General features: G+C 42.0%; 1 protein-coding gene across 1 annotated transcript in view; it reads right to left on the bottom strand.

The window, feature by feature from the left end:
- Positions 1-335: 335 nt before the first annotated feature.
- The window catches only part of LOC116974988 (collagen alpha-3(VI) chain-like), a 158,709-nt gene continuing 143,618 nt past the window's right edge, over positions 336-15,426 (bottom strand). The window contains exons 48-51 of the mRNA XM_033023629.1: positions 12,939-13,109; positions 12,756-12,800; positions 2,980-3,150; positions 336-1,330 (exon numbers count right to left, since the gene is read on the bottom strand). Coding sequence (XP_032879520.1) covers positions 1,290-1,330; positions 2,980-3,150; positions 12,756-12,800; positions 12,939-13,109 — 428 coding nt within the window. The 3' untranslated portion in view covers positions 336-1,289. The remainder of the gene's footprint in view (positions 1,331-2,979; positions 3,151-12,755; positions 12,801-12,938; positions 13,110-15,426) is intronic.

Below are 15,426 nucleotides of genomic sequence, written 5' to 3'. Positions count from 1 at the left end.
TCAAAATCTAGCCTATACCTGAATATCACCCATACATACCAGTCTTAAAGATTTAATATAGAACATGCTTTATACGAAAAGCTGGTGAAACTCAGCGGGCCAGATAATAGATCAGTGTAGGCAAGTGGGAGCTTCTACAATTTAGTATTGTAGCTCATATGAGATTTCTGTTTAAGACAAAAATGTAAAGAAGCTCTTTTTCTGCTTTAACTAGCCTGGATGTGATTTAAACAATGATTTACAGTGTGGACACCTAGCCTGTTTCATGTCACTGTCACCACTTAAGAGTTTAAAGAGTTTTATGTCGAAAAGAATTGAAAAACATTTTGATGCAATCTTTTCAAATTTCAGACCAATTTTATTAGAAAGTCTCTCATACATTTCTTCATAAAAGTCATACAATATAACTGTCATCGAAATAAAACATTAAAAATGATCCATACATTAAAGCCTGGAATTGAAACTTGTTTGCCTTGAAGTGTAATCCTCGTTGAATTTCAAAAAAAAATATTCTAAAGCTGTCTTTATGTGGTTTCAAATAGCCCAAATGAGCATTAAGGTGCACATATGTGCATAATTTAAAACATTACCAAATTATTCAAGAATTTTCCAAAAATATATATAGTTCCCTCAATGAAAGCGACAAAGAGAGAAACCTTTAAGAAAATAGTGACTCTTTGAAAATCTTTGACAAAAAGATTCCTTTTTGTAGAAAATACTAAAGATCATTTTTGCAATTGTGTGGCCATAGGTTGAATCTGCACAGAAATTGCAAGAATGTGTCAATTTTGCAAACAGGTCAAAGATGAAATAAATCCACTTCATTCAAAAAAAATGATCAAAGCATATACATACAATGGAAGCAGTTTGTAAAGTGTTTTCTCAAAAGTAATTTGTATAAGATTGTATAAGATTTTGTTCTGTGTATCTTTTTAAATTATCGTAGTGTTAATCACCAACAATTTTGTTTACAAAAATGTGTGGAGTCAATGTTAGAAAAGCTAATGTGGAGTGTGAAAAAATTAAAACGGCAGACAAGAGGAATAAGGTGAATAAATGTCCATGTATGAAATAGCACACAGATTACTTCCACACAAGTTTAACACGCAGCCACGACATTAGCACCATTGTACCACGCAGGTTTAAAAAACAAACTGGACATTCGATTATTGAAAGCTATTACAAGTACAGTGCAAGATATCTGTGGACCTTTAGCATATTGGGGTTGATGGCAGGCTGAAGGTTTTGCTCCGATCAGAGGTATATGTACAGCGGAGCTGCCACTTCATTTACGTCCCCATTGTGGTGATCATTTCGGTTTGAACCCGTCCTTCAAAGAAACACATTGGGAGTTATGATACTGTTCCAGCAAGCAACGCATAAATCGAGAATCAAGAAAATTGAGATATGCAACAACAACGATGAAATGGGTATTAGATAAGATGGGCCAGTAACTTGGAAGCTGAGGAGACAATAAGGACTGATGTGCAGGAAGGAACTGCAGATGCTGGTTTAAACCGAAGATAGACACAAAAAGCTGGAGTAACTCAGCGGGGCAGGCAGCATCACTGGAGAGAAGGAATGGGTGGTGTTTCGGGTCAAGACCCTTCTTCAGACTCATTTTTTGACGAAGATGTCTGAAGTAGGGTCTCGACCCGAGATGTCACCCATTCCTTCTCTCCGGAGATGCTGCCTGTCCCGCTGAATTACTCCAGATTTTTGTGTTTATCTTCAATAATTACTGAAGACTTCCTCAGGACATGCCCTTCAATCAAGCTGATGTAGTTACTGGATTAACTGTTATTTAGCTTCTTGCATTGACATGCTTTGAGGCTTTGTCCTCTTTGACACGTTTATTTTACATGGAGGCTGGTGAGTGCCTGGAACGTGCTGTCGGGGGCTGTGGTTGAAGCACTTATGTTAGTGGCATTTAAAAGATATTTAGATAAGGATATGGATATGCAGGATGGCATGCTGATAGATAAATGATGGTCTTGGCATCATGTTCGGCACAGACATTGTGGGCCAAAGGGCCTGTTCTTGTGCTGTGCTATGTTCAAATGCACTTCAATTCAATTCAATAACCCGGAATTGGCAGGTGATTGAACCCTCCAGCTGCCATTGAGAAAGGTGTTGGAGGCAATGGAAAGTCTACATTGTGTGACCAAATGGATGAACATTTAACCCAAATTAACCCATGCTGATTTTAGCAGCTTGAGAAAAAAAATGAAAAGCTTGGTTTTGGCGATAATGTACTTTTCAACATGACAACAGCAAATCTAATCGCATATTGGAGAAGAATTGTCGGTGAAAGGCTTTTCCTAAGTGAGGTGACCCATTGACCAGAAACTGGTGGTTTTCTCCCCTTTACCAAAGGAAACAGCAAACATCACGTCTTTACAGAAGAACACACTAAAGCCCCTGTCCCACTTTCCCGAGTTACTCACGAACTCTCTCGAGTTTTCCCCTTGATTCGAACTCGGAGAATTACGGTAATAGCCGTCCGTAGGTACTTGGGGCTATTTTTTTAACTCGTGGACATTTTTCAACATGTTGAAAAAACCTGTTGCCCCGAGTTCCTACGGCTGTCATTACGAGCCGCTACGAAACATCTACGGCTCCATCGGGCTCCTACGAGCTCGCTACCGACATTGCCCGACATTCCCCGAATTCGACTCAAGGAGAAAACTCGGGATAGTTCGTGAGTTACTCGGGAAAGTGGGACAGGGCCTTAAGGCAAACTCGTTTCTGCCTTTTTTGAACAATGGCTTCAATCCCACCAACACAGGCCTCTTTTGTGGTTCTTGGGACCAACTGTCACAATTCTTTCTCACACACTTGGCTGGACACGAAACAATACAAGACTCTCTGGGTAGAATTACTGAGGTTCTCTGGTCCAAGGGCTGAGCCACTGTGGAAAAGGCTATTTGCAGATGTCTCTTGCCAAACTACTCCAGACTGCACCCGAGTGCTATTTACCTTGGATACAAGTCTTGGAGCATTCATCCTGTGTACTGAATCGGTTTTCATTCCCATTGCATCCACCATACCAGAACCGAGAGCATGTTTCAGTCTTTACATCATAGTACCATTTGAGGGAAAAGTTCCGACAAGTTCCTTCATTCCGTGTTAACTGGCATCTGTCCTTAGCTGTAAAATATGTTGTCAAATGTGAAACAATTATAGTAACATAGCATAGTACAGTAACATATTATTTTTATTTGGATATAGGAAAATTGCCGGAGAATACACAATAGGATACAGAGTGCTGGAGTTCAGGGCCAAACAGTAGGAATACCAAGTAATACGTGATCCCAACACACAACATCTACCTCATCATTTTGTACTGTTTTAAAATCTGCTCTGAAGCGTAAATACGGCAGCAAATGAACCAACGCATACTGCAGGTCCACAGTCTGCATGATAAATTATACCCCTACAACATTCTACAATGAGTCCCCTACAACTCTCACCAACTTCTACAGATACACCACAGAAAGCATTTTATCGGGATGCATCACAGCTTGGTTTGGGAACAGCTCCATCCAAGACCTCAAGAAATGGCAGCGAATTGTGGATGCAGCCCAGACCATCACACAATCCAACCTCCCTTCCACTGACATTCCCCTGAGCTGAACGCCTCAATGCGGAGGGACCGAACGCCGCCGGCTACGGGAGTCAAGACCGTCCCGTCAATGGGGGGCTCGAGGCCCCCGACCGAGGAAGAACAAAAGAAAGGACTTGAACTTTATTTCGCCTTCCATCACAGTGAGGAATGTGTTGGAGTCACTGTGGTGGATGTTGATGTTAAAATGTGTTTTTTGAATGATTTGTTGCTTTTAATTGTATGACTGACCTGGCCAATGAAATTCCTCGTATGTTGCAAAACATACTTGGCGAATAAAATGTGATTCTGATTCTGAAATGGTTGGTTGTTGATAATAGGATGAAAGGTCTTTCCATGCTGTTTGACTACGGCTGGATAGTAGAAGTCTAAACTAGGTTTAGTTAGCATAATTATTATGTGATTTTATTAAAAAACTTGATTCCACATTCCACGGAACTTTCCAAACGTTTACATATTGCATGTCACATTTAAAGCAGCTCTCTTGCGCATAGTCATCTGCATAATGACAAACTGCTCAATGACCTAGTTCACTGAGGCGATGTACAGAGATGGCCTTGATGTTTCCAGAAGAATAACAGAAATGTTTCCAGAAGAATAACATCACCAAATTATTTAGATTTGAGTTTACTGCTCCAATTTTGGCAAACTAGAATATTGCTTATCTAGACTTTCTCCAAACTAAGTTAGACAAACCGAACGATCTAACACGAAAATGCAATTAATTTTTGAGGGTTGCTGATGGTCAGCAAGATACAACATTTTCTTAGAATAAAGAATACACAAGAAAAAACAAAATCCTGATCACACCAGCTCTGTGCCAACTGGCAATTGGAAACAGGATGGCACAGTTGAAAAGCAGCTGCCTCACAGCACCAGAAGCCCAGGTTCAATCCTGACTACGGGTACTCTTGTGCGGGGTTTGTACATTCTTTGTACAGGAAAGAACTGCAGATGCTGGTTTAAATCACAAAATGCTGGAGTAGCTCAGCGGTTGTACATTCTTCCTGTGACCTCGTGGGTTTTTTCTGGGTATTCCAATTTCCTCTCTCATTCCAAAGACATGTAGGCTTGTAGATTAGTTGACTTCAGTAAATTGACGTATAGGATGCAAGAATGGGATAACATAGAAATGGTGTCTGGGTGAACGATGGCTGGCGTGGATTCGGTTGGCTATAGGACCTGTCTCCACGCTATATATTTGTATATGTCTATAACTGCGGCAACTGATTTCCTGTTCTTTTCTAACTGGAAGGGATAGCTGGCTGGTGCTTCTGGAACACCTCTGTCAAACCCTGTTTTCTTTTTCAAATAGTCATCTCCATAGCAACAAGTGAGATGGGAAGCCGAAAGCTTTCCCTGATGTATTTCCATGATTTTATTGAGCCAAAGCAAGCCAGCTCCAACAAAGATCTGATGCATTTTTGGAGGGCCATTTGCACCACGCAATTGTTTATACGTGGGTCAGTCAAGGTAGTTTTTTTTAAATTTGTCCATTAACTTCTTTTATAGAATTGAACTTAACTCCACCAGGGCAAATGGTGTAATAAGGCTTCCCGACGGGCCGTGGCTGTGGACTGGGAACGTGGCAGGAGGCCTTTATCGAAGCGCCGCAGTCTTGAAACTTCCCGGATGGCCACTTAGAAGCCCGGATCGGGGCCTCGAGGGCTGGTGTCCAGTTCGGGCGAAACGGCTGACTGAGCCCGCGTCTGGGGCCTGGTTCGGCACCACGGTGGCGTGAAGTGGGGCATCGCAGCGGTGAGGCCCCGGCGGTGGTGAAGCCCCACGCCGATAGGGTCTCGGCGGTGGTGAAGCCTCGCTGCAGCGGCGATGCCTCGTGAGTCGACCCGTGGTCGACGGTCGATGAGGGCGTGGAGGACCGCCATGAGGGGGGAGGGGAAGAACAAAGGTGGGGGGAGAACAAGGGACAATGTGGGGGGGGGGGGGGCAATGGACAATGGGATCCCGGCGCTGGGGAACCGCTGGGGGAGGGGGGAGAATAAATGGGGGACCCATGGTGGAGGAGACCACCGTGAAGGAGGTGGGGGGAGAACAATGGACAATGGGGGGGGGGGGGGGGCAATGAACAAGGGGACCCGGCGTGGGGAGAGCCGGTGAACTTTGTAACTTTGTCAATGCCGTAGGTGGCTGCTATTTGTATACACTGTGTGTGCAAGCAAAGAATCTCACCGTGCCTCATCACATGAAACAATAAAGTATTCCTATTCCTGTTGAAATTGCTGCTACCTGATTTTGGTTTGCGTTGATGAGTATAAAAAATAAAACTGGAAGGAATATCTGACCATGGTCAATTGGCCACCAAACAGATTAGCTCAACAGCCGTTTCCCTTTTCCCGAACCAGTCTGAAGAAGGGTCTCGACCAGAAATGTCACCCATTCCTTCTCTCCAGACCTGTTGCCTCACCCGCTGAGTTACTCCAGCCTTTTGTGTCTATCCTTAGCTCAACATTCTCTGAGCACTAATCACCTCCCGCCCCATTGTTTCTGATGATAGGCAAAATTATATTTTGGGTTGGCTACACTAAAGGGGCGGTCCGACTTGGGCGACCTAATTGGCGAGTTTAGAAGACTTTGAAAAAAATGACATGTTGAAGACCTCCTTCGACGATGTAGTAGACCTCCTTCGACCTCCTTCGACTATGTTGAAGACTAGCTACGACTAACTTCGGGAAAATTGGACACTGAATAGTGGAGAGTGAAGACGACCTCCTTCGATCTCATTCGACCTCCCTTCGACTATGTTGAAGACTATCTACGACTACCTTCGACTACCTTCGACTACCCTCGATTACCTACGACTAACATGCCGACCTATGAGAACTTACTACGACTAAACCTACGCGTAAAAAAAGGATTGATTTTTTCCATGGCGACCTTTTTTTACTCATATTGAAAAAAACGCCGTGACCTAGCTGAGGCCTCGATTACGCGGAGACCACTCTCGAGCATGAAGGAGTTACGAAGACCTCCTACGACCTCGTGTCGACCATGCTGCTAGTACGAGTCGAGGGCAAACTCGCCAGAACTCACATATTAGGTCGCCCAAGTGGGATAGGCCCTTAAAGTTGCTACAGCAATGTTCCAGCAACATATCAGTCACTCAAGGTATGTGAACATTTCTCTGTATTAATTATAATTTGTTACCCTATTGAACTTTTAATGTTGTATAAGTTTGAACTTTTTAGGGGATTGCTCCCCGAGTAATATAGGAGCGATTATCCTCTCACCAATAAATCTGAATAATAAAAATTATAATAAAAACCCAATTATACATAGCACAATTAGAACATGGAAACAAATAAAACAGAATCTAAAATTAAGAAACCTATCTCTCTCAATACCAATAGCCAATAACCCATCGTTTAAACCATCAATCATAGACAAATCATTTATACATTGGGAAAGAATGGGAATCAAAACGCTCGAAGATCTGTATGAAGTGGGAAAATTACTATCATTTCAACAACTACAACTGAAATATAATTTGAAAAATAACCAATATTTTAAATATCTTCAAATTTGTGATTATTTGAAAAAATACACAAAAGACTATCATAATATGCCTTCCGACTTACTGGATGAAGCAATGAAGACAAAGGCGGAATCAGCTAACTTAATATCGTACTTATATAATATCATTTTAAACATAGAAATACCCACAACAGATGGAATTAGAAGAGACTGGGAACAAGAATTAGCTATAAAAATTTCAAAAGAGAGCTGGGATAAACATTTACTACAGGTGCATAAATGCTCGATCAATGTACGACATACGCTTATCCAATTCAAAACATTACATAGACTATACTATTCAAAAACTAAATTAAATAAAATCTTTCCCAATGTTTCACCAATCTGTGATAAATGTCTGTGTCAAGAAGCTACCATAGCGCATTCTTTTATTTTTTGTACAAAAATCCAAAAATTCTGGCATGGAATATTTGATATTTTTTCAAAATTAATTAAAATAAAACTGGTACCAAAACCAGAATGGATCATTTTTGGGATATCGGAAGATATCCCTGAATTAAACGTGTATCAGAAGAATTTACTCAATTACGGGCTAATAATGGGAAAAAAGCTCATACTTAAATTCTGGAAAAATGCGCCCACACCAACAATAAAAATGTGGATATCAAATATGTTTGAAACATTACATCTGGAAGAGATGAGATTCCTCTTAGCAGATAAAGCAAACCAATTCCAAAAGACGTGGTCTACGTTTATGGACCTATTACAAGCATGAGGTGCAATAGTAATTTTAAATAAATAAATAAATAAATAAATGGTATCAGGACCTGGCATTGGGAGATAAAACAACAAAAACAGACTTGGTTGGTAGTCTTTCTGCGGAGTTTAATGTTATAATAGAGCGATTGTCCTTACTTTCTTTTTCTTTCTTTTCTAGGGTCTACTTTCTTACTTACTTCCTTCTCTAACTTCTTTTCTAAGGGGCTTTCTTTTCCCAACACTCTTCTGCACTTCACAACTCTTGCGCACCTTCTTTACTTTCCTTACTTCTATCTTTTTCTTAAAGCTTTAAAAAAAAAAAAAAAATGAAGCGGTACAAAAAATGTATTAAGATATATGTGTTGTGTGTTATTGTAATTTACCGTACTTCTAATAAATAAAAAAAAAAAAAAAAAAAAAGTTTGAACTTTTTATGTCTTATGGGTTCCATGGCTAAGATAACTCCTTTACCTGTCGCTGCCTCTACGATAAAGGTAGGAGAGGTGCACTTTTGAAGGTAATAAATATTTAAAGCTGTTTTGTGGATGTGTCAGTTGCTCACAAAGGAGGCATTTATAACCCATTCCTTATTGCACTCGAAGGGGATGGATGCTTGGACCAATGTCGTTTTTGAAGTCAAGGTGCCCTCTCATTATAGAAAGATAGAAAATAGTTGCAGGAGGCCATTTAGCCCTTCGAGCCTGCACCACCATTCATTGTGATCATGGCTGGTCATCCACAATCAGTAACCCGTGCCTGCCTTCTCCCCATATCCCTTGATTCCACTAGCTCCTAGAGCTCTGTCTAACTTATAAATTCATCCATTGAATTGTCCTCTACAGCCTTCTGTTGCAGAGAATTCCACAAATTCACAACTCTCTGGGTGAAAATGTTTTTTCTCATCTCAGTTTTAAATGGCCTCCCTTTTATTCTTAGACTGTGACCCCTGGTTCTGGACTCCCCCATCTTTGGAACATTTTTCCTGCATCTGGCTTGTCCAGTCCTTTTATAATTGTATATATTTCTATAAGATCCTCTCTCATCCTTCTAAATTCCAGTGAGTCCAAGCCCAGGCTTTCCAACCTTTCCTCATATGACAGTCCTGCCATCCCGGGGATTAACCTCGTGAACCTACGCTACACTGCCTCAATAGCAAGGATGTCCTTCCTCAAATTAGGAGACTAAAACTGCACACAATACTCATCAGTCTGAAGAAGGGCCTATTTCCTTCACTCCATAGATACTGCTGCACCCGCTGAGTTTCTCCAGCACTTTTGTCTACCTTCCAGATGTAATGGTGTTAGGTTTTGAATTTGGCTAGTTACTGCTTATTTGTACAACTAACTCTCTTGCTAAATCACTTTGGAAGGCAGTTCGGACCAACCATCAGCTGGATCTTGAGTGCGTAAAGACCAGATTTTGTAAACATCGCATATTTCCTTCTCTAAGGGTCATTAGTGAAGTAAACATTTATTTTTAAATAATAATAATCTAAGATTCTCATAGTTTGTGCTATTGATGGCAACCTTTCCTCTGCAGATTTTATAATACAATAAATTAAATTTAAATGTTATAGTTTCCAATGGGATCCATTAAATGTTGTCCCAGAATCACAATTGATTATTAATCCATCTTCATTAGCAGAAGATAGGCTCCAGAGGTTTCCGCTCAGGTTTCCTAAGTGGGACAGGGGCATTAACTCAGCGGGACAGGCAGCATCTCTGCGTAGAGGAATGGGTGATGTTTCGGGTCAAAATCCTTCTTCAAGGTCTCAAGGTCAGTTTATTGTCAAGTACCAATTAAGGTACAGTGAAATTCAAATTAGTTCATTAGAAGAATGTAATTGTACCCTTTTGCTCCCAGTCTATGCAATTTGTTTATGTGTAATATGAAGGGTCTCGACCCGAAACATCACCCCTTCCTTCTCTCCAGAGAGGCTGCCTGACCCACTGAGTTACTCCAGCATTTTGTGTCCATCTTCTATGCAATTTGTTCCTTGATAACCAAAGACTCTGCTCACGATTTGCTTTCATAATTAATTATAAAATAAATCCAAGAACACCTTCTGGAAATGAAACAATATTTGTCTTTCATTCATGAGGACAGACTGCTTTTTAACTTAGTGCATCCATTATACTGGTGTCGATGTAGGACCCTCGCACTTTAGTTAGTTTAGTTCAGTTTAGTTTATTGTCACGTGTACCGAGGTACAGTGAAAAGCTTTTGTTGCACGCTATCCAGTCAGCAGAAAAACAATACATGATTACAATCGATCTATTTACAGCATATAGATACATGATAAGAGAATAACATGTAGTGCAGATTAGAGGCAGGAGATGGTATGAAATCTTTAAGGACAAAACCAAAATAACGAGAAGAAGACACTAAAGGGGCTGTCCCACTGCAGCAACCTAATTGGCGAGTTTAGAAGAGTTTAATAGAGTTTGAAAAAGTGGCATGTTGAAGACCTCCTTCAACTATGTAGAAGACCTCAGGGGGTGCAGCAGCATCTATGGACTGGGGAAGGGTTTCGGCCTGAAACGTTATCTATTTCCTTCGCTCCATAGATGCTGCTGCACCCGCTGAGTTTCTCCAGCATTTTTGTGTACCTTCGATTTTCCAGCATCTGCAGTTCCTTCTTGAACAACATGTAGAAGACCTCCTTCGATAATGTTGAAGACTTGCTACGACTAGCTACGGGAAAATTGGTCACCGAATAGTGGAGAGTGAAGAAGATCCCCTTCGATCTCCTTCGACCTCCCTTCGACTATGTTGAAGACTATCTACGGCTACCTTTGACTATCTTCGATTACCTTCGACTACCCTCGATTACCTACGACTAACATGCCGACCTACCACGACCTACTTCGACTAAACCTACGAATAAAACAAATATTGATTTTTTCCATGGCGACCTTTTTTTACTCGCGGGCATTCTTCAGCATTTTGAAAAATACGCCGCGACCTAGCTGAGGCCTCGAGTACGCGGGGACTACACTCGAGCATGAAGGAGAGTTACAAAGACCTCCTAGGACCTCGTGTTGACCATGCTGCGTGTATGAGTCGAGGGCACACTTTCTAAACTCGCCAATTAGGTTGCCGCAGTGGGACAGCCCCTTAAAGACAGCATTCCTAAGCTTGCTTTACCAATTGATAAGATAGTACAATAATATATTACAATAGACTGAATGGGTTCGGTCTCAGCTTTGCTTTTATTATGCAGTAGGTAAGTTAACAGGACAGTGAAAACTACGATTCATGATGCCAATTGCATTCACGACCTACCATGCCCAACTATGATTCTGACTACGGGTGCTGTCTGCACAGAGTTTGGACGTTTTCCCCGTGACCTGCGTGGGTTTTCTCTGGGATCTCCGGTTTCCTCCCACACTCCAAAGACGTGGAGTTTTGTAGGTTAATTGGCTTGGTATAATTGTAAATTGTCCCTAGTGTGCGTAGGATAGTGTTAGTGTGCGGGAATCGCTGGTGGGCTGACGGGGCTGTTTCCACGCTGTATCTCTAAACAAAAACGAAACATTCTGTTCTCCCCTCTCACTTAGCCTCAGAGTTTGAAGCCAATGTTTCTCTTGAAACGTTCACTTCCACCATCTGTCAAATCAACCTGCATATTTGTCATAACACAATCCTGCAATCCATTGCATGAAGAGAGGAGGAACTATGCGATTAAATGACACATAAAAACATTGCTATGCCTTCATAGCCATTCCAGATAAAAAATCTATCAACGCAGTAAATTTGAGCATTTCATAGTTTACTTTATGTGGCAAACTTTGCCCAACATTCTATCTGACAGAAAATTTGCAGTCTTATCATTAATTCCCATTAAATAATCCCCTAGGCACTTTTTGTAAACTGTCCTAGGCCAGGTAAAACATTTAAAAATATGCATCACGGTAACTTAAGCATGATCCCCCATCTGACCACAAAGAGCAGCGTTGAGTTTGTCAACTAATAGTTTTCTCTTTTACCAAATGGAGTATAGAAGTTGGGAGGTCATGTTGCAGTTGTGTAAGACGCTGGTGAGGCTGCATTGAGGGTACTGTGTTCAGTTCTGGGCACCGTGTTATAGGAAAGATGTTGTCAAGCTGGAATGGGTATGGAGAAGATTTACGAGGATGTTGCCAGGACTGGAGGGTCTGAGCTATAGGCAGAGGTTGAGTAGGTTGGGTCTCTATTCCTTGGAGCGCAGGAGGATGAGGGTTGATCATATAGTGGTGTATAAGGTCATGAGAGGGATAGATCGGGTAGATGCACATAGTCTCTTGCCCAGAGTAGGTGAAACGAGGACCAGAGGATATAGGTTTAAGGTGAAGGGAGAATGATTAAATTTGAATCCGAGGGGTACCTTTTTCACATAAAGTGTATGGAACAAGCTGCCAGAGGAGGTAGTTGAGGCTGGGACTATCCCAACATTTATGAAGCAGTTAGACAGGTACATGGATAGGACAGGTTTGGAGGGATATGGACCAAATGCTGGCAGGTGAGACCAGTGTAGCTGGGACATGTTGGCCAGTGTGGGCAAGTTGGGTCGAAGGCACTGTTTCCACACCGTATCACTCTGACTCTATGTTCCATTATCTTTCTGACCCAGCTTCTAGCTTCATCTCCCTGGCAGACTGAATTGATTTCATTGTCCTATCTGGGACACATGACAATAAACTCTCTTGACTTGAGGTCCTTTCTCCAGGTAGGCGTTCCTCCTTGATTACTCCTCATGCCCACCCCTTCAAATAAAACCTCACCCCACAATCGCCACCTTTTCCATTGCGTCTTGAGGACAGCTGCACACTGAAAAGATAGTTCCGTTTACACTCCTTCGGATAGCTATGAATTCGACTTAAGATTTATGCATATTTACCTGACAAAAGTCCTTCAGGTTCAGGCACGGTGGTTGCTTCTGGCACTGTGGGCAGAAATGATAGAGGGGCTTTTGTTTTTAACGTTTTAACTCCAGTTAATTTTTATACTCTGATAACTGCAAGGATATTTTTAAAAAACAGCAGTCAGAGCAAGATTATCTCTCCTTGGCTCTATTACTTACATGATTTCATGCATTCTGCATTGCACTCAGCTTCTGTGTGAAACCTATTACCATTACCATCACAGCCGCCATACCAAAATTGAGTGCAGATGTTGTTTTTGCTGTCAAAGAACCATTTTGCACTATAATCTGAACACTGTGATCCAGCATCAAAATCCAGCATGCACCGATCTGTTAAATATACAAAACAAGTGAGTCGTTAACAAACGATTCCTTGGACTCTATTCCTTGGAGCACAGGAGCATGAGGGGTGATCTTATAGAGATATACAAAATCATGAGAGGAAAAGATCGGGTAGAAGCACAGAGTCTCTAGGGGAATGGAGAAACAGTAGGTTTAAGATGAGGGGGGGAAAAAGTTTTAATCGGAACCTGAGGGGTAACTGTTTTTACACAGAGGGTGGAGCGTGCAAGGAACGGGCTAAAGGAGAAAGTACTGTAGTTGAGGGAGGTAATATAGGTAAAGTTTAAGAACCGTTTAGACAGGTACATGGATAGGAGAGTTTTAGATGGATTTGGACCAAATGCAGGCAGGTGGGACTAGTGCTGATGGGACATGTTGGTCATTGTGGGCAAATTGGGCCGATAGACCAGTTTCCATGCTGTATGACTCTGTGACCCGAAAAGGCCTCATCTCCTGGCTAGCATAATCAAAGTTCCAAAGCAGCAATCCGTGGCAGTGTGGACCAGTGTGGATATCATTCCCAAGATAGGGAGATCTGTTAAAAACAGGAAATTAAAGATGGAATAAATTTGCACACATTATATTTCTTGTGCAAGCAGCTTCCAAGTTGGCCTTGACATATGTTGGATGTTATGGCAGAATACAAAACCGATTCAAATGGAAATTTTGTATACACAGGTCATAAAATGTTGTCACGGGAATGCTAAATAGAATATAGGACATAGAACGGTACAGCACTGGATCAGGCCCTTTGGTCCACAACGTGCTGAATATGATTTCAAGATGAACTAATCTCCTCTGCCTTCTCATGATCCATATCTCTCCAATAGACAATAGACAATAGGTGCAGTAGTAGGCCATTCGGCCCTTCGATCCAGCACCACCATTCAATGTGATCATGGCTGATCATCCCCAATCAGTACCCCATTCCTGCCCTCTCTCCATATCCCCTGACTCCTCTATCTTTAAGATCTAGCTATCTAGCTCTCTCTTGAAAGTATCCAGAGAACCGGCCTCCACTGCCTTCTGAGGCAGAGAATTCCTCAGACTCACAACTCTGTGAGAAAAAGTGTTTCCTCATCTCCGTTGTAAATGGATTACCCCTTATTATTAAACTGTGACCCCTGGTTCTGGACTCCCCCAACATTGGGAACATGCTGCATATCTTGCAGAGTGCTCATCTAAAAGGCTCTTAATGCCACTTTCATGTCTGCCTCTACCACCACTGCTAGTCGTACGTTCCAGGCACCCACCTCCCTCTGTATAAAAAACATGCCGTGCACTGCTTTGGGGAACGGGTTGCGTTGGAGGACCAGGCCACCCGTGGGGGCTATGGGTGAGTGGTGGAATATTGCGTTGAGGGACCAGGCTTCCCGTATGACAGGGACCCAACAGGTCCCACTTGGTCTAGTCTCCTATAAACGTTGCCCCTCTAATCTTAAACATATGCCCTCTAACCTTTGACATTTCTACCTTGGGAAAAAAAAAAGATCAGACTGTCTACCCTATCTATGCCTCTCATCATTGTATTTACTCCCATCTGGTCTGTATAAGGCACTTGTGAGGTCATAGTTGGAGTGTTTTGTCACCCTGCTCTTGGAAAGATATCGTTAAGATGGAAAGAGTGCAGAGTAGATTGATGAGGATGTTGCCAGGACGTGAGTTGCCAGGCTAGGACTCTATGCCTTGGAGCATAGAAGGATGAGAGGTAACCTTATAGAAGTGCATAAGATCATGAGGGGAATGGCTAGGGTAGATGAACAGAATCTTTTACCCAGAGTAGGCGAATCAAGAACTAGAGGTCATATGTTTAGTTGAGGGGGGAAAGATTTAATTGGAATCTGAGGAGCAACTTTTTCACACGGAGGGTGGTGGGTGTATGGAATGAGCTGCCAGAGGAGGTAGTTGAGGCAGAAACTATAACAATATTTGAAAGGCATTTTATATATTCAAGTTGGGCCAAAGGGCATGGTTCCATGCTCTATGACTATGTTCAATCTCCAGCTTTCCAAAGAAAGCAATCTAAGTTTGACCAACCTCTATAGCTAATGCCTCCAATCCATGACGATTCCAGTAAAGCTGCAACCTTTCCAAAACCTACATATTATTCCTGTAATGGGTGATCAGTAGAGCACACAATACTCCCAATGTGGCCTTACTGCTTTATAGAACTGCATCACAGCTTTCTGACTCTTATAGTCAATGCCAACCGATTCAGGCAAGCATATCAATCGCCTTCTTTATTCCCCTATCTACTTGTGTTGCCACTTTCAGAGAGCTATGACCTGGAGCCCAAGATCCCTCT

Source organism: Amblyraja radiata, chromosome 7 (assembly GCF_010909765.2).
Source record: "Amblyraja radiata isolate CabotCenter1 chromosome 7, sAmbRad1.1.pri, whole genome shotgun sequence".
Classification (NCBI taxonomy): domain Eukaryota; kingdom Metazoa; phylum Chordata; class Chondrichthyes; order Rajiformes; family Rajidae; genus Amblyraja; species Amblyraja radiata.
This window is presented reverse-complemented; position numbering and strand designations above follow the sequence as displayed.